General features: G+C 40.0%; 1 protein-coding gene and 1 long non-coding RNA gene across 2 annotated transcripts; one reads left to right on the top strand and one right to left on the bottom strand.

Annotated features, from left to right (window-relative positions):
- Window positions 1–4,793: 4,793 nt before the first annotated feature.
- Fut4 (fucosyltransferase 4) lies at window positions 4,794–9,463 on the bottom strand. Its single transcript, XM_058584982.1, has 3 exons — window positions 9,434–9,463; window positions 9,056–9,289; window positions 4,794–8,813 (listed from the first exon to the last, which is right to left on the bottom strand). Exons 1-3 carry the CDS (start codon window positions 9,461–9,463, stop codon window positions 7,254–7,256), a joined length of 1,824 nt encoding a protein of 607 aa, XP_058440965.1. The 3' UTR covers window positions 4,794–7,253.
- Window positions 9,464–9,512: 49 nt separating this feature from the next.
- On the top strand, window positions 9,513–17,597 carry LOC124105255 (uncharacterized). The gene is made up of 2 exons (XR_006855676.2): window positions 9,513–12,489; window positions 17,272–17,597. It is a non-coding gene; the product is annotated as an uncharacterized LOC124105255 (long non-coding RNA).
- The last annotated feature ends 1,961 nt before the right edge of the window (window positions 17,598–19,558 follow it).

Here is a 19,558-nt window from a genome sequence, read left to right as displayed (position 1 = left end):
AAAAAAGCTGAGCAAATAAGTTTCACTAATTTCTCATATAACTCTTCAACATTAAACGAGAATTTAAAGAAAAATTAGTTTACATAATGCTTAAAAATCCTTGACAAGTGGTTTCTTTTCCTATGTTCCCATTAAAAGGGGCATGGGTAGGGGAGGAGAAAAGGAAGAAAGGGAGGGGGAAGAATGAAGGGAGAGAGGAAGGACAGACAAGAGGCAACAAAAAGAAAGAAAAATAAGGGAAGGAGGATAGGAAGAATATTCTTATAACCGAAACTCAGAAGTTTCTTCACTTTTCCAATACTCTAGTCATTAGAAGTGAGTCACTAAATCTAGACCAAACTCCAGGGAGGACGATTACATGAAGGCATGGACACCAGGAGGCAGGGACCAATGAGAGTCATCCTAGAGGGCACTGATTATAATGCTTTTAACAGAAGAGTAATAAATAGAAAAAAAAATATGGATAGGATTGGGGCTGTAGTTCAGTGGCAGAGTGCTTGCCTAGCATGTGTGAGACACAAGGTTGGATCCTTAGCACCACATAAAAACAAACAAATAAAATAAAGGCATGCTGTCTATCTACAACTACAAAAAATATTTTTAAAAATATGGATATAAAGCATTCTACCTATAGCAGGAGCTCCATTACATAAAAATGTTAATGAATTATCACTTCTGGAAAAAAAATCTTTGTATAAAACCATAGATTTCTACCTCCCAACAAAGGTTTGGTAAACCATAACATTATTGAAAGGCATTACTTTTAGAACACCAAGATAATTGTTGGTGGGGATGTTTCAGATAATGGAATAGAGCCTTCTAACATGTTTACTTAACCTTAGAAGAACCAGAAAAAAAAAAAATCACAGGGCAAGGACAGGTGTTCCTAGTTGCTGGGAGAACAAAATCCCTACAGAGATTAGTCATTATGAAGGTGATGATAATAATGACATTTGTTAAATGCTGAATAGTCCATTTCTCTCTGCTTTTAAAAACAATTCAGAAAATGCTTAGCACTCAAGACCTAATATGGTATTATTATTTTCAGGATATTAGGTAAGAATTAGTAATTTTTTAAATATTTCTTTTAGTTGTTGATGGACTTTTATATAATTTATTTATATATGGTGTTAAGAATCAAACCCAGTGCCTCACATGTTCTAGGCAAATGCTCTACTACTGAGCTACAATTCCAGCAGAGATTCAGTAATTTTAAAAAACATTAAATCAAACATCTCAAAATGAATCAAAAAAATCCAATTCTTTAAATCTTACCTGAAATAGTTTTGTAATAACATTCTACAAGAAACTAATAAGCATATTAATGAACTGAATCTTTTGCATATTTTTCTTAGTCTCTTTAAAAGAATAAATTAGTGATTATGACTATATAAAAATAGATTTATTTAAAAGCAGATATTGAGTATAGACGAAGTACACTAACTAGGAATGATAAAAGGCACTTAATGTACTTTTTTCCAAGATGAAAAAAGCATTCATAAGAGTTTATAACATCTGCTGTAATGAATCAAGAAATAGTTTTATATTTCTTTTTTCGGGGGGAGTGGATACCAAGGATTGAACTCAGGGGCACTCTACCACTGAGCCACATCCCCAGCCCTATTTGTAAATTTTATTTAGAGACAGGGTCTCACTGAGCTGCTTAGTGCCTTGCTGTTCCTGAGGCTGGCTTTGAACTCCTGATCCTCCTGCCTCTATCTCCTGAGCTGCGCCACTGTGCCTGGCTAGATAGTTTTATATTTCTGTTGAAATGTTAGTTTATTCTCTAAGTTCCTGACTCTCCCTGTCAGTGAATTCTCATACTCTTAGACTTCGCTCCAATCTGTTGACAGACTCTGTGTCTTAAGCTGGAACAAAGGTTTCTTCTCAGCAAAGTGACATTGAATGGTGCATTTGAAATTGTTCTCTCTGGGATGGGGGTGTAGCTCAGTGATAGAGTGTTTCTTAATATAAAGGAGGCTCCTGGGTTCCATTCCCAGTACTGAAATAAAAACCCTGTAACTCTTCCCTTGATGTCTTTGCATATGCCCCTCCTTTATCCTACCTCTTTGGTAGTCCTTTAACCCTTCCTAGTCTTTGCTCTACTTTTCTCAAGTATCTTTCCTTCTTCCCTTCTTTTATCTAATCTTTTTTCTCTTCAAACACTTTGTATTCCTTGACCTCAATGTCTTTCCTTTTTCTTTTTTCCTAATCCCCTTCCGTATGCACTACCTGCTCCATTTTATAATGCACTTTTCTTTTTTACTCAATTCATAATCACATCTTCTTTTCTTTCCAGTATTGTTCCTATCCTCAGCTGGCCATGGTAATTTTTCAAAGTCTGTACTTAAATGAGCATGTCAGCAAGTGTGTGCAAAAGTGTTGGGGGAGGGCAGATAGAGAATCTTCAGTGTTTATTCCAACTTCATGTTTTCCCCTTTGAACAGTTCCAGTATCTGCTATAAAGAAGGCAGCTTGCCCTATCAGCTCTTTGCCCACCATCACATTCCCAGGCTTTATTTCAGCTCTTCTCAAGATGACATTACTTAATGTGATGGTTAGGAGATAAAGACAGTGCATAAAGGGCATCAGAGCACTTAATAAAATAAACTGTACTGACAGAGAGGGATGTACTTCTTATGCCCTTGGAGATGAGTCACCAAGTTATTAAAGTGGAAAAAAAAACAGGCAAGAAGAAACAAAATGACTGGGTAAATTGGACCTAGTGCAACTTAGGAGAGGCAAAGTCATTGCAATTCAGTTACTAATCTAGAAAAAAATATAATTCACAAAAACTGCCCCAAACAAGAAGTATCCCATGGGTCACAGGTGAACACGTAGGTGCATGGAGGTACACATCAAAAACAACGAGCCATTTTCCATTTTATTACTTTAATCATTTTGTCAAAATAATCTGAACATTAAGACTTGATTTGTTAAAAGAATGTGTAGCATAAAAGTCCCTGAGACACATCCAAGAGTGACTTGAAATGTATGCAATAGTTATCTACCAAACTAATTAGCATGGACTTGATCCTCTCCTTGATATCTGAGGGGTGTGTGTGTGTGTGTGTGTAAGCTAAAGCAGACTCTCCCTTTCTGGTGCCTGTGCCTGGTTTTCTGCCAGTTTATTGCTCCTATATATGAACTCATTTCTAAACCGTAAGGAAGGGACACTGTGAGGTGAAGTAGCTAAGCCCTAGGGTGCCAATTAGTAGAATGATAGCAAAGGAAACTGGAAGGTCTCAAGAGTTTATTTTGTGCAACCCCCTCATTTTGAAGTTCAAGTGACAGAGGCTTAAAGGGGTTGTGATTTGCACAGGCATGGCTGCTTCTGACACTACTATCTAACCTTAGACAAGTCCTTCAGTGGGTCTGGACTTTGACTCCTCCCTCTGTAAAAGGGATTAGTGGCAATCACAGCTAGCATTTTCTAGGTTCTTCCTATGTGCCAGGCACTAGATTTAGTACTTTAAGCGTGTTATCTAATACTCTCAACAAGACTATAAATTATATATGATTACTTTTATTAGAGCTGAAGCTACCAAAACACAAAAAGCTTAAATAATTTTTCCAAGATCAACTAGGAAATATTGCAAAAACTGGTCTAGGAATCCAGGAATATCTGCCACCAGAATTCCTAAATTACAATTCCTTAAATCCCTTCTAAGAAACCCCATCAGGTTAGATTTTAAAACTATATACTTAATTTCCCAAATTCCTTATATCTCTAGAAGTCTAGAGCAGAATTGGCAAACAATAGCTGGTGGGCCAAATCCAGCCACCCCATTTGTTTACACATTGTCTGTGGCTGCTTTTGTGTTCCCACAGCAGAGCGGAGTAGTGGCAACAGACTACATAACCAGCCTGTGAAGCGTGAAATATTTGCTGTCTGGCATGTACAGAAAAGGTTTACTGATGCCAGGTCTACAGCCTTGAAAATTTTGAATATCCTGTAATGGTATAGTACTTTAAAATGTTCAAAGCACTTTGGTACATATCATCATGTTTAACCCTGGTTTTGTAGGGGCATTCATGCATTATTAAGAAGGAAGCTAAAACTCTCCTAAGTTCTTTATTTAGGTTCAGACTCCAAACTGCAAGCTCTTTTCATGAAGACACCCTGTCTTCCCTACTGTCTTCCCCTTGCTGTTAGGGGAAGGTTTGGAAGATGAAAACGATCTGTGAATATTGCAAGCAAATCAGACTGTTTTATGATGTTATTATCTTTCAAGGTTCACTCATGTAGAGACACCCAGTGATAAAAAAATTAAAAAATTAAATTCATAATAAATTTAAAAGAAAAGTGTATGCCTTTTAAAGGAGGGCATGATAATCAGAGAAGTAATTTTTGAAATATAAATATATATATTATATATATATATATAATGCATTCATATGTATTCTTCCTCATGCTAAATATTCAGTAAATATCTGGTTAGTGGCTCAAGCGGTAGCGCACTCGCCTGGCATGCATGCGGCCCGGGTTCAATCCTCAGCACCACATACAAACAAAGATGTTATGTCCGCCAATAACTAAAAAATAAATATTAAAAAATTCTCTCTCTCTCTTTTTTTTAAAAAAAAACCCAACTTAATACCAAAAGGGTGTCAATAAAATAATTACTACTAATTTAATTATATAACTTAACCAAAACACAAATTTCTTTTCAAAGAAAGCATAGGTGCTTAGTGCTAGTTTGCAAATTCGGGCTTAATCTAAATGGTAGTGATGATTCCTGAAATATGGCTTAGCTGTAGGGGCTGATTTGAAATACACAATATGAAGCATCTTCCTTTTTATTTCATATTTATTCTGCAATACACCTTGAGATACAGTTTCAGACATAAAATATATATGAGGGTATCCTAAAATCACTAAGTGTTGGCATCTTCATTTATTTTCTGAAATGCTCATAATGAGCTGTGAAATACTTTTCCCCCTCATTTTACAGATGAGGAAGCTGACACTCAATATTATTACTAATTTGCCCAATGTCACATAGATAGAATTCAAATCTAAACCAAACTACCTTCAAAAAATCACTTGCCAATATCTTATTACTTACTTCAAGAGTAAAACTTTTATCTTTACTGGGTGACTCTCACTTTGTAATTGAAATTCTGCCCAAACTATAATACTTTAACGAGGAATGTTGTCCACAGCTTTTAATTTTCCTTTCTTTTTCTTTTTTTAAAATTAGTTATACATGACAGTACAATGATCTTGACATTTTAATTTTCCTTTCAAAGAAAAGAAAGAATTGAAGCACGTAGTTTTAAGAGCTTTTCAAGTATGTATGCAACAAATGCACATAGAGGTAAAACTTGCTTTTTGACTAAGCTAATTGTACAAATCAAATACAAAATTACTATTTACAGCAGAACTCTGTATAAAACTAATTTATTTTGGAACTTACCCACAGCAATTAATCATTGGGTATCCTTATTATAATAACTCAAAGAGAAAAGCGCCATTATAGTGGGCTTTAAATCAAATGGCTTTCTAATCATTGATTTATGGTCTATATCTCTAAGAATTTCACTTTAGTCAAATAGGTTTTACCAGCTTTTTCATCAAAGTCATTATTCACTTTTTGGCACTAGTAGATTGTAAGAGCCCTTGCCTTATATGTTTTTGTATCTTCCCTAGGGGCCCAAGCCCAATGTTGGGTACACAGTAGGCACATCGTGATATCTGTTGAATATGATGTTCATTCAACTTCCTGTAAAGTCAATGCATATTATTTTAAAATTTGACCCACAGCATATTCTCAAAGACTCTATAAATGTGAGAAATTGCTGTAGTACTCTGCAGACTAAGAAGGAAACCTGCTGGCATTAGCAGCACTGCAGATTCAGCCTTTAACAAAAGGCAGAGTCCATTAGTAGAAGGCACTAGTTTAGTTCCTATTCCCTTGGATTAAAACATTTTACTAAAAACTGTCAGGTAGAAACAAAAATTACCTCTAACACGAACCATTTTTTTTTTTTTCCTTTTTCATGATTCCACAATACAGTACAATCTCTTTCACTGTTCTGTACAGGTAATGCCAGCACCTCTGAAGCACTGGATTGCAGTTTAAATTTGGGGGTCCAGTAAAGACATGAAATGTCCATAATTTTGTGGAAAGTGACATTGTGGCTTCTCTGTCTTCTGTCTGTAAATGCAGGCTGTTTTGCCAGGAAGAGAGAGAAAAGAAGGTTGCTTGTGCTTTATTTTCACATCTGAAATTGTAATTTTTTAAAATCCAGTTTATAGAAAAACTAAAGACAGAAGAAATAAATTAGAAGATGACTGTTCACATTGTAAAGGGATTCTCCATAAGGTTCCATTAAATACTGAACTCTCTTAGGGCACTGAATTTGAGATTTGATATAGATGCAGCTTTTCTGGAATACATTTCTTGTGTAAAGTAAGGTATAACCATATATTCTTCCTAACTGTCCTCCAAGCACAATCCAGAATCTGTTTGCATTTATAGGGCAGGGGAATAAACAGTGCTTATTAAGGAAGTCAAAGTCAATGGCTCTCTGAACTACCCTCCTTTTCCCAGAGGGTTTTTTTTTTTTTTTTTTTTTAATCTGGGGATTGAATCCAGGGGCACTCTACCACTGAGCTACACCCCAATTCTTATTATTTTATTTTCAGAAGGTGCCCCTAAATTGCTGGAGCTGGTCTGGAACTTGCCATCCTACTGCCTCCGCCTCCTAAGAGGCTTTGGATTATAGGCAATTGTCACCATACCAGCCAGAAGCAAGGTTTTGACTGATGCAACCAAAAAAAGACCCATTTGTGGGCATAGTCCTTCCACTATCTCACACCAATGCTAAAAACAGTGCTTTGCTTCACTTTTGTCCAGGCAAATGTGAGTGGGGCACCTAATGTATGAGATTTTGAGGCTGCACAGGCCACAGATAAGGCCTAACTAAGGCAGATGAGGAAATTCAAAGAAATCTCCTAAAGGCATCTTGTAGCTAAGCTATTTCTTCACATCTGTAAGGAGCATGGAAAGAACCCTTTCTTCACGAGAAACACTGATAACCCATGAACAGCAGAGAACTAGTTGTGCAAAAAATGTAAGAACCAGGGATCTTCCCCACTCCATCCTTGTGCTAAATAATATTAATTGGTAAATCACCTTTTCCTTATAGAGCAAAAATAGGTTTTCGGAGAACTTAGTCCCATGATTTGGCAGTCAGGAAAATGTGCAGAAAAGGATCAAAAAGGTCACATTCAGGGGCAGACAGCCTCACTGCTCAAACCAGCTGGCCAGGTTGCGTATGCTCTTGGGCTGGTCCCCGGCAGTCTGCACAGCTTGGCAGGCCCGGCACCAAGGCTCGTCCCAGAAGGAGGTGATGTGTACTGCATACCTCCGGCGCCAGTGGAAGTAGCGGCGGTAAACTGCCAGGTTTCGGTCCAGAAAGAGCAGGTAGGTGGCTAGTGAGGAGGCACTAGGGAAGTCGTCTACATGGATGAAGGCGCCTCGCGGCACGAAGCGCTCATAGTTGGCACGATCTGGGCCTAGCACCACTGGCACGGCCCCAGCCAGCAACGCGTTGCGCCAGAGTTTCTCGGTGATATAATCCAGGTGCTGCGAGTTCTCAAAAGCCAGGTAAAACTTGTAACGGGCTACAGTGTGTAGAAGCCCGCTGTCAGGCACGGGCCGCCCTGGCCCTCCCTGGCCAAACACATCCACCCGCACATGCTGGCTCAGCTGGTGGTAGTAGCGGACCCTGGCCTGTCGCTCGTCCCAGTTGCTCACCACCCAGGCCACCAGCCCCCGTTTTTGGGCCAGCGGCGGTACCTGACCTATCGGCTGGTCCCTAGGGTGGCTCCTGGGATACAGGTAGCCATAAGGCACGAAGATGTCTGAGTCAGCCCGGTAAGAGAGCGTCCAGTTGAAGAGGTTACTTTCCAGGCTCCCAAGCCCCGGAGAGTGGGAGGGCGACTCGAAGTTCATCCACACCCAGCGCTGGCCCGGGGGCCTGGGGCTGGAGATCGCCAGGGCTTCGGCGGCAGCCGCCGCTTCTTCTTCCAGGTCATCTAATACTCGCAGCTCCAGCTCCTCTGCTGTGCGCACCTGGATGCCCCAGGGCGGGGGCCAGTCGGGGGGTCCTCTCACGAGGTCACGGTGGTGGAAAAGTACGGCATGAGCCTCTCCATAGGTCGAACGGTCGGTAAGAAGGCGGCAGCCGCTGATGTTGAAGCGCAGCTGGCAGTCAGGTGTCGGCCTTGATGCGGGGCCGCGACCCCCGAAGGGTTCCCACCAAAGGAGCACGCCCACTGGCCGCGACTGAGCCGGGGACGCCCAAGGTAGCGGCGGCAGCTGTCCCCAGCAGGCGTAGGCTACCAGAGCGGTGCACATCAACCCGGCGGCCGCCACCGCCAAAGCGCTCGGTGGTAGCCCCAGGCCTCTACGCCGCCCGCGCCGCCCGCCGACCGCGGGGCCCCACGGCATCCCCATGGAGCGCACAGGCTGAGCCGGCACCGCTTGCCGCGCGTCCGCAGGCGAAAAGGGGTGGCATCGACTCTCATCCTGCCGCTGCGGCTCCAGCCGTCTCTGCCGGTCGCCGCCAGCCAGGGAGCAGGAGGGGGCGGTCCCGGAATCCAAAGGCCTTCGGGCCAGGCTCGCCTCCTCCCGAGGGCCGGGCGCGCGACGCGTCGCCAGTGCAGGTAAGCGGGCCGGGCAACCCAGCTGGGCGTCGCTCTGTCCCTCCCCTCCACAGTGCCCCCAGCTCAGGCAGGCCTGGCCTGGGGTTTCCTGCTTCGCCTCTGCCCACACTCCACCCCTTCCAGTGCTCCCGGGCTCCTAGACAGAGTCCCACAGGAGTCTCATCCGGATCTGTTTTCCAGGGGTCGCAGCTTCTCTGTGCGAACCCACGGTCCGGGTCTGGCGCCTCGACCCCTCTTTCAGCTGTCACCGGAACCTCACTCACCGTGGCCTGAAACTTAATCTTCTGGAGTTAGGGCTCAGTTCATCCCTGGGTGCGTGCAGGGGTCTTGAGATCCTCCTGAAGCCGCTGCGGCACGAGAGCAGGCTGAGGCACGAACTGCAGGCGTTCCGGGAGCTGGGCCTCCGCTGGGCTGAGGATCAGAATCCGCTTCCTCCAGCAGGGCTCTGCTACCCGCCAGCGACTCCCTCCGGAGAGAGGGAGAGAGGGAGGGAATCAGAGAGGCAACCCTAGAGACCGCTGGAACATGCCGGCAGAGGAGGTGGTGGTGGTGGTGACCTCGTGGCCTGCAGAAACCGGCCAGCTGTGGAGTCAGCCCCTGAGACTGGGCGAACTGAGATTGGGCGTTTTGTGAAATTAAGTTTTCAATGCGAGTGGTCCTAAGAACATACCCTTTGCCTATAGCCCCGACAAGAGGATAGAGAAGAACAAAATGTTATTTGAGCAATGAAAACTTGTTCTTTCCTTACTTTCCCACAGAATATTTCTGACTGCTGGCTGATAGCATTTCTTTCTTTTTCTTTTCTTTTTTTTTTTTTGGGGGGGGGGCGGGGAGGGAGTGTGTACCGAGGCACAGGGCTCATAAACCAAAGATAAGATAAGGCCCCTGAGGCCCTTGTCTTTAAGGAACTTACGGCCTATTCATTTGGACAAGTGAATGGACATCGCTATTAATATTGCTCAACACTACAAAACAATTTCTGCACTAATGAAAGTTATGCAAAATACTCAGGACTATATAAGATAAATATTATTGCACCCAAGTTTAGGCTAAACTTTACCTGAGTAAAGGCTATGTAATAGCACTGTCCTCTCCAGATTATCCAGGTTTATCAGTAAGGCAACAATGTATAGAACTGCAAGGATTTTTTTTTTTTTTTTTTTTTTTTTTTTTTTGCCTAGGACTTAACTTTAAGTTTCTGGGTTAGGGCCTTCATTTATATTACTCATCTTTTATTCCATGGAATTCTAAATAGGCCTGAGGAGGAGGTGCTGACCCAAAGAAAGGAGGCAGCTTTGAGAAAGCTTTTAGTAGATCACAGCTGTGTAGAGTCTGATATAAATTACAGGATATTAGAAAGCTGGGAATGGTGCCATCACACCCAGTGGTTTGTTTTTGCTTTTTGTTTTGGTATTAGGGATTTAACCCAGAGGTGGTTTACCACTGAGCTACATCCATGGTCCTTTTTATTTTTTACATTGAGATAGGATCTTACTAAATTACTGAGGCTGGCCTGGATTTGGGATCCTCCTGTCTCAGCCTCCCCAGTTGCTGGGATTATAGGAGGGTGCCACCCCATCCAGCCTGCCAATTACTTTTGATGTTATTAGTATCAAAAATAAACATGGATTTTTCATTTAAATTTATATTTTTAATTTCTAACTATTACATAAGAATTGTACATATTTACCATGTGATGTTTTGATACATGTTCACTTTTTGTTATTAAAAATCTGGTGGGGGCAGAGAGGTGGGGCTGGGGTTATGGCTCAGCGGTAGAGCACTCGCCTCACATGTGCAAAGCCCTGGGTTAGATCCTTAGCACCACATAAAAATAAATAAATAAAAAAGTCATAAAAAAAAATATGGCCGGGCGTGGTGGCAAATGCCTATAATCCCAAAGGTTTAGGAGGCTGAGGAAGGAGGAGATCAAAACCAGCCTCAGCAAAAGCTGGGTGCTAAGCAACTCAGTGAGACCCTGTCTCAGAATGAAATACAAAATAGGACTGGAGATGTGGCTCAGTGGTTGAGAGCTCCTGAGTTCAATCCCCGGTACTACCCCCTGCCCCCAAAATCTGAAAGTTAAAGCTTCTATGGAAAGTAGTTTTGTTAGGGGACAGACAGATGAGGATGGTGGAAACATGAGGTTAAGAGAATAATTCTATAAAATGAGTCCGATCTGCTGACCCCCACATGCTTTCTTTTCCAAGAAGCAATTTACCTGCAGCCCTGCCTAACTGGACAGGATATGTCACATTCCTCAGCAAACTGTTAACTACAGGAGAAATGTAGGCCCAAAATAATGTTGGTAGTAACCCTGAAGGGAAACACTTTTGTGACCAGATCCTGAAAATCCAAGAGATAAGGATGATTCCTCTTTACCATTAAATCTGTAAGAATGTATGGTTAAGAATCCAATTAGATGATCAACACAGGCCAACCTAGAGTTGCCATGGCAGTGGGTACTTAAAAGTCTGATGTTATCTTGCTGTCAGTCAAAAGTCAAGAAGTGAGCCCTGGCAGGACTTTCTGCAAACTTGTCTGGGATCCCCAATAAAATGGGAGTGTAGGAAAGACCCATTGTCTCTCTCCTCTTTGGGAGGACCCACTCTCTCCTCTGAGAGGGTCCCCTTTTCCTTTTCCTATCCTTTCAATATACTCATTCCTGTTATTCTGAGCTACATGGCCAAAATCTTTCTGACTTGATCTAAAGATTTGGGGTTTGCAGGGTGTGGTCTTCTAATTGCCTCAGTTTCTGCAAAGGCCCCTGCTAGGTAACAATTTGAAGTGGCTCTGCCTGCCAACCCTCAGTAGCAGTTAAAAGTTAGATGGAAGGTATCAATCTATTATCATTTTCTCCTATGCACTAAAACCTTTTAAATATTTCTGGGTTTTTTAAATTTGAAAAATAGAAATTAGAAATAGAAATTCAATATTTTAAAATCTAAAACTAGAAACTGACTTACTTTCTGTGTGATGCTAGGGATCAAACTCAGGGTATCAAGCTCTACCACTAAGCTACACGCCTAACCCCAACCCTGTTATTTTATGTAAAAGAAAAACTATGTCAGGCATGGTGGCACATGCCTGTAATCCTATCTACCGTGGAGACTGAAGCAGAAGGATAGCAAGTTCAAGACCAGCTTGGGTACTATAGTGAGATCCCGTCTCAAAAAGAAAAAAAAAAAAAAAGGAAAGCTATAAAGTCACAAATAACTTGTTCCAACCAGAAAAAAGGAAAGAATGTATTAGCTTTTCTTTTTTATGCAGTTCAAAAATCAGTACATTTATGCATATTTTTCTTCTACTTCAGTTAAATAAATCATCAGAGATACAGCACAAAATTGTACCCAGCACATGGTAAATAGGCACTTGGTCAATATTGAGGTCAATATTGACCTGATTGCTTTCTTACTTGCTTTCCTCTCTTGTTTTTAATTTTCCCTTACATCTTCCAAATTTTCCAATAAAACCAATGTTTTACCTGGAGAATGGCCTAGGTTTCATGAACATCAATTTTCATTGTGTCCACTTACTTCATTATGGTTCAAAACCACAAACTTCCCCTACTTAAGACTTTTCTTGGTATCTACTTCAATATATAAGAAATGATTACTATTCTCAAAATTAAGAGATTGGACTAAATGAACTCTGAATCACCTTAGGAACTTAAAGATTCCTTAATTCTTTCTAATTTAGCAACAATAAATCATTGATTTGTGTTTTTAAAAGCTTCTCAGTTTCTACAGAACACTACACAGGAAGAACTGGCTTTCTTTCAGTTGCAAGCATGAAGACAACAGCAAGACCAGGTAGGTATAAGGAAGGGATTTGGGATCCTGAGGGTTGCCAAAATGGCATAGAAAAAAAGCTCTGTAACTCAAGGCTCAGTTTGTCAAGGTGAATGAATAATTAGTTAACAATGTCCCAGGGGTGACCTATTCAGATCCAAAATTTTATATAAGACAGAATTCCCTAGTTCATTTTAATCTTAATGTTACTCACCGGAGATTTGATATTTCCTATGGAAACCCTCAAATATATTCTGATTACCTCATTCTCCAGCTATAACCAAACTGTCACTTTAAGTTCTGTGAGACCTGAGCTATTCTCAAAGGGGTTATCTTGGTTTGGATCTGAGATTTCTATGACTGAACATGGGCCTGCTAAAAATACTACTATAGTTCAGATCTGGAATGTCTCCCAAAGATTCATATGTTGGAGCTTTGGTCCCTAGTGCATCAATATTCAGAGGTAGGGCTTCAGGGAAGTGACTGGATTATGAGGACTTTGACTTCTTCAGCGGATGAACCCACTGATGGACTGATAATTTCCTGACATTTAGTGGGAAGGGGTGGAAATCTTAGAAGGTGGGGCCTGGTTTGAACAAGTAGGTCACCAGGGTGTGCCGTGAAAGGGTATTTCTTGACTCTGAATGCTTCTCGGTCTCTGCTTCCTGACTGTCATAAGCTGAGCAAAGCTGCTACACGCCCTCCTGCCATAATGTTGTGGCTCACCTCAGACTCAAGGCCTTGGAGCCAGCCGACCATGAACTAAAACCTCAGAAACCTCAAGCCAAAAATAAATTTTTCCCCCTCCAAGTTGTTTTTCTCAGGTGTTTTGTCCCGGTGACAAGAGGTTAACAAATACATATACTTTCAATTTTTTTTTTCTCCAGAAATAAAAAAAGGCAGTTCAAAAGTTGTCCCAGTATTATTTACTTCCTGGAAAATGGTAAAGGGCTAGTGAGCAGGTGTGGTTGAAAGGCAAATAGGCGAGGATTGTTTCCTTTGTTAGGCAAAACTTTTTTTTTAACTGTAATTGGCCAAATGATAAGGAAAGGGCATTTGGTTAAAAATTGTTAGGAGTTGTGTGAGATTAACAACAACCCTTAATTTATTGCCTGCCCATTACCCTGCTAAAAAACCCTTGGTAGAAGGGCTGAGAGTGTAGCTCAACAGGAAAGTGCTTTTAACATGTGTGTGTGTGTGTGTGTGGTCCTGGGTTTGATCCTCAGTATCACATATAAATAAATAAAGTAAAGGCATTGTGTCCAATAACACCTAAAAAATAAATATTAAAAAAATAAAAAACCTTGATAAAAAAAGAAATTTATCACCTCTTCTCCTTTTTAATTCAAGTGAAATAATTTATTAGTCCTAACAGAAATTGTTATAGATAGTCAATTTGGAAACTTATTAAATTTATTTTAGAGTTTTACAATTTATGTACTCAAATTCTTCTGGGACATTTACTTGACTGAACAAGTAATGCAAGATTTTGGAATGTTCAGGAAAATGAACATAGTGAAATTTTGATTAAAGTTAGAAATATTTGCATGATATTTAAAATATTTCAATGGTTTACCTCTATATTATTCTTATTAAACTATACTTTCCTAAAACACAGATTCTTTGCAGTCATATGTTAAAGTGATGGAATGCAATACTTACCCAAAAGAAAACTATTTTGATGTTGAGATAAACATGTTAATATTACACAGTGTAGTGCCTGACATACTAATGAGCATTTATTAAATAAATTAATAGATGACTAAATTAACATCATTATTAATTTTATATTTCATGAAACAGTAGTGAAGCAATTCAATTTTTACACTTAAGAAGATAATGCAAAAGACTCTCAATTATAAAATAATGACCATGATAAGTAGTATATCACCAAAGTGTGGAGTAAAAGTTATAAATATCACAAAACCTTGCCGTATCAAATTTCAGTTCTCTAGCACCATCCTCTCTCTCTTCCCCAAGTCTGCTTGAATACTTTATCAAATGAGTTACCACAAATCCTCTACAGTTTCGGGAACTCAAACTTATCTGGTCTGAAATTACTGTGGTACCTGCTCTTTTGCAAGGCTATACCTTCACTCAAGACCCTAACTTAGAGGGGCAACCCAATTCTCTGCAGATCAAAGCAAGATCTTGACTCCCCTCACGACCCCTCTGTCTGACCCCATTCCTCATACAGACCCTGGGCACACTTCAGGAGAGAAGATATGTTGTCCTGTTACATCATTGCCTTGATCAGTAAATTCCTGTCAAGTAGCAGAACAGTGGGTTTGAGGGGCATGATCACACTGCTGTGATCCTTTCTCTAAAAGGAGCCTGGGGCACTTGTTGGAGATTAAAGTGAACAAAATCAGGGATATATAAATGATTTTCCACCCTTCCAAAAAGACCTTTGGACTGTATTTAATCATTATTGTTTAGTGCAATTCAGTAAACTTTTGGTCTTGGTGTATGTATGATAGAGAGGGGCAGACAGGCATACAGACAGGCTGTCTAATTGCACTGCAGGAAGTAGTTCTGTCCTGCAGCACCTGTGGGCACTGCATATAAAGAAAGCCTCTTTCTCAGGTGTGTTTGCAGGTCAGATCTAATTTCCTGGATCATCTAAGGCAGTATGGAAATAGCAAAAATTCTTCAATGAAAGACAGATTCCATGGTTCCACACCTTTGCAGAGCCCACCATTCTTCATTTCTAACATTGAAAAACTGTCTCACCTCTACGGCTCCCTTTAAGCTCTCCTGGACCCTGTGTTCCAATTTATAGTTTGAGAACTATTAATGGAGACTATTAGTAGATTTTGAAATGATGACCCCAGAATTTTCTGTGTTCCTTTAAAAGATAAAATACTTTGGATTTTCTTTAGTTTTATAGATTATGGCATGACTTCTTTGCCATTACCAGGCTTGTAGAGCTATTTCTAAAGTGTTTCCAAACAATCCGACACTGGGAATTGTTCAATATTGATATTTGAAGAGCTACATTAGGGCCAGCTTTTGTTTGGGCTTATAAACTTGCAAAAGCTACAACTTTTTTCTGAACAGAAAAAGACCTCTGCCCTTGAGGGACATGCTGCTCTCCTGCTTACCCTACCCATTTGAATTACAACTTCAAAAAAAACCCCAACATAAATAGTCTAGAGGAGAAGCTGTGTGTTCACCCTCCAGGAACCCTATTCACATGCCTTTTGAAGCAACATTTCCTTGATTACCTTGCCACTTTGAACTTGGATTAAGTGTCACTGTCAGAGCAGAAAGTTATTTTAGGCACCTACCTTTGCAACTTAATAATTTCTGTTTGCCTTCTGATAAGCAAGATTTGTCAGATTGTCAAGAAAATCTTTCAAGTTAAAGGACAGCAAGTTTCAGTTGCAGGAAGGGGACAGACTTGAGTTCTCCACCCAATAGTTTCCACTTTCCCAGTAGTTTCCATTTTCCCCACTTTAGTCATAGTCATAAAATGTGCAATTATAAATTAGAAGGAAGCGCTTTAGCCCACACATGTGTGTTCCAAGCAACAACTATAATTCAGACAGATAAAACTAAAGGTAGCTGTATTATTGAGGATTCTTCTAGTTGTAAATATTATGAATGGAGAAAAATACTAGTCAACAATCCTAGTTCAGGCATATATATATATATATATATATATATATTTTTTTTTTTTGGCCGTGCTAGGGATTGAACCTTGTGCATGCCGTGCAACTACCAACTGAGCTATATCCCCAGCCCCCCATGCACATAGAGATTTAATCAGCATCTTTTGTCCCCAATTTTAATTTATTGTGGTAAGAACACAACCTGTGATCTTCCCTTGTAACCCATTTTTAAGTGTCTAATATAACATTGCTCCTTATAAGCCCAAAGTTCAACAGATCTCTAGAACTTACTCATCTTGCATAACTGAATTTTATACTGTTAACAACTCTTTCTTTCTGTTGCAACCCCTTACCCCAGTCACTGGCAACCACCATTGCACTGTCTGCTTCTATGTGTTTGACTACTTTAAATTCCTAGCATAAGTGGAATCATGCAATGTTTGTCTTTCTGTGACTGGGCTTATTTCACATAGCCTAATATACTCCAGGTTCATCCATGTTAACCTCTAGTTCCTTGTCCTATGTGTGGTGTATATGAGTGTCTATGTATAGACAAGGGCATAAATCTGGCTGGATTTAAGGAAATAGAGTTCTTAAAATGGATGATGTTGATTCTGAATCTGATTGCCCTATTTTCATCCAAAGACTTCTGGTTTATTATTTCCAGAGTATAAACTTCCAGAGGAAAATCTAAAATGTTTACTTTTCATTGTATGTGTTAGAAGAGGTGGAAAAATCCATTAAAATGCAAAGTTTAGAAGACTTGAATGTAAAATGAATGTGCATCAATAGAGACAATGTTAAATAAGTTGTGGTATAGCCATATCATGACATACTATATAATCCATAAAATAATGATTTAGATAAATATGTTATATAGAAAATGGTCATAATAAATGGCTGAATGAAATAACATGGGCTATAAAATAAAATATTGCATATGTGTAATGTGTAATGTTTTTATTAAAACAAAACCCCCAAATCTCCTCATTGTATAATTTCAATCTTTATAAATATTTCAGTTGTAAGACAAAGGATGTGTTAATAAGATAAACCAGGAAATCAAGCTCTTTAAAAATAAAACTAAGTTGTCTTTTTTTTTTAGGAAAAAAAACTTGTCTCATCTAATGACAAGAAAATGGTTTTCCCAATCATTCTGATTCTTTGTTTTCTCTTTCTTTTTCTTTAGTCTGTGTGGATCACAGATGCTTTTGCCACAACTATTTGCCAAATTAGGAAGTGCAGTGTAAGCCCCTATGACACCAGTCCACCCAGTACCTGCACTGATGCTGAAGGAACAAGGGAACTGAAGGACCCTGGGGCCAGCAGGTATAAACAATGAAGAGTGAAAGTGAGCATCCTGCAAACATCTTTGGGAAAAAAAAATTTTTTTGTTTGTTTTATTTTGAGCCTCAGAAGGAATGTTTCTAGTGTTCTTCATCAAGTATAAAAATAGTTGTTGATTTAAGATTACTGTGTATTTTTATCATTTTAATAAAGTGTCTTGTAATTCTGGTTTTAAAAAGAGTTTCTATTTTAAAATGTTTACTAAAGAAGCAAAATAAAACAGTCAAAATCATATAGGGTTTTTTTTGTGTGTGTGGGTGGTACTGGGGATTGAACCTAGGGCCTTTTGCATGTAAGGCAAGCACTTTACCAAATAAGCTATATCCCTGGCCCAAGTAATTTTTTAAATCATCCCCTATGAGAGGATACTCCCAGAGTCCATGCAAAGTCCAAAGACCTGGCCACACACCGGAATCCCACGCAAGAGATTTATTGTTGGTAACATGAGATATACCGACAAGGCTGTACTTCTGAGGAGAGAAGCAGCCTGTCAGCACTCATAGAGCAGCTTTATAGGCCCCAAGAGGAATCTCATAAACTGCTTAGGAGTTTAAGCTGGGGTGGGGTTGACAGCAGGCACCTGTTCTTAGGGGAAGTTAAGCAGCTTTGCCTCAGAATTGAAACTTTGGAAACTCTAGATAAAAATGGCAAATCTGATGCCAATATTGATTTGATGTCAATACCCTACATTAGCATTTAGGTGGTTTCAGTTAATTAACTCACTCTTATTGTAATAGTGATCCACTTTATGCTTTGAATATAGATAGCCCTTGCTGCTCTACCACGGCAATTTATTTTTGAAAAGGACCTTTCTTTCTCTTCTCTTTCCCTGCTCCTCCTAATCTCTCCTTCTCCCTAATCTCAGGGGAAACAGGATTACCTTTCTTCCCCATTTTAGGCAGATTTATCTGCCCTGGAATACACAGCCACTAGAGAAATGAAGTAATCCAGACTTTTGGGATGGCACCTGAAGATCTCAGAAATGACTGTCTCCCAAATTAACAAGTGAATTACAATTCCATCAGAGAACACATGAAATGTTGAATCACTTCTTTAAAAGCATCCCGCCCCCACAGCCCCTGTTCTTGCTGATGCACAGAATTACAGTCTCTGAGACAGGAGTCCCCTGTGTTTCTCCTTTGCTAGCAAGCAGTAAATTTCTTTTTCCTTTTTCTTAAAACCTATCCTGGTTATTGGACTGGCATCAGGGACAAGGACCGAGGTTTCAGTAACATTATAAGTAATGTTGGTATGGAAAACCCTGTACATGAATCCACTTGGGAAAATGTGCAATGAGCACTGAAGAACAGTATATAACTGCAGAAGGAATCAGGCCCCAGCGTGGAGTAATTTTTATATTAAGTCTGGAAAAGTTTGACTCTTGACTCAAGAGATTATTGACTGTAGCACAACATAAACATTTTAAGTAGGGACAAGACATACCCAGTCAACAAAGCTTTCCAAAGTTCTCATCCAGTGAGACCTCCTTCAGAAACCCTAGCAAGGAACAGGTGCCCAGAGATGAGCCCTTGTTACCATTAAAGGCAGCTCAGAAAGGCACTGACCCAAAGCAGTCAGCAGAGGCAGCAAGGGTGAAAACAAACAGGGAGCTTGTTTATTGGCAGGAGTAGAGTGGAAGTGAGAAAGGAAATCCCTGAGCATGTTTATAAAGTCTTACTGGGTACTCAAATAGGAACAGAACATAATTTCTAATGGATGAACCAAAGTAAATACTTTCTATCCATTGCACTTTTTGTATAGCAACCTAACATGTGGAAAGAGGTTGATGGTGACAATTTTTGGAAGCTTGAAGTTTAGATTTGTAGGAATAGTAAGTACTTCACCCTAATTCTAGTAGTTTTTATATTTCTCTATAGATTTAAATGTAATCCCTCTGTTTTAGCTATTGGCCTACAATACTGTTTTTGAAGTAGCCAAGGATGAGAGTTCCATAAACATGGTGGTGGCTGGAATTGGCCTACAGGTAGGATCTCATCTAATGTGCATGAACTAAGTGGAAATTTTTATATTAAGTCTGGAAAAGTTTGACTCTTGACTCAAGAGATTATTGACTGTAGCACAGTATAAACATTTTAAGTAGGGACAAAACATACCCAGTCAACAATCTT

Source organism: Marmota monax, unplaced genomic scaffold (assembly GCF_021218885.2).
Source record: "Marmota monax isolate L192 unplaced genomic scaffold, Marmota_monax_Labrador192_F-V1.1 WCK01_AAM20220418_F8-fsc00104, whole genome shotgun sequence".
NCBI classification, from domain to species: domain Eukaryota; kingdom Metazoa; phylum Chordata; class Mammalia; order Rodentia; family Sciuridae; genus Marmota; species Marmota monax.
Note: the sequence above shows the minus strand (reverse complement) of the source record. Positions and strands in the feature narration are given on the sequence as shown.

Bases quoted from the DNA above. Each gene is read 5' to 3' on its own strand.
- Fut4 (XM_058584982.1), bottom strand. From the start codon at position 9,463: ATGCTATCAGCCAGCAGTCAGAAATATTCT. The intron at 9,290-9,433 runs GTGGGAAAGTAA...GCCCAATCTCAG, and splicing joins CCAGCAGTCAGAAATATTCT to TTCGCCCAGTCTCAGGGGCT. The intron at 8,814-9,055 runs GTTCGTGCCTCA...GACTCTGTCTAG, and splicing joins CAGCTCCCGGAACGCCTGCA to GAGCCCGGGAGCACTGGAAG.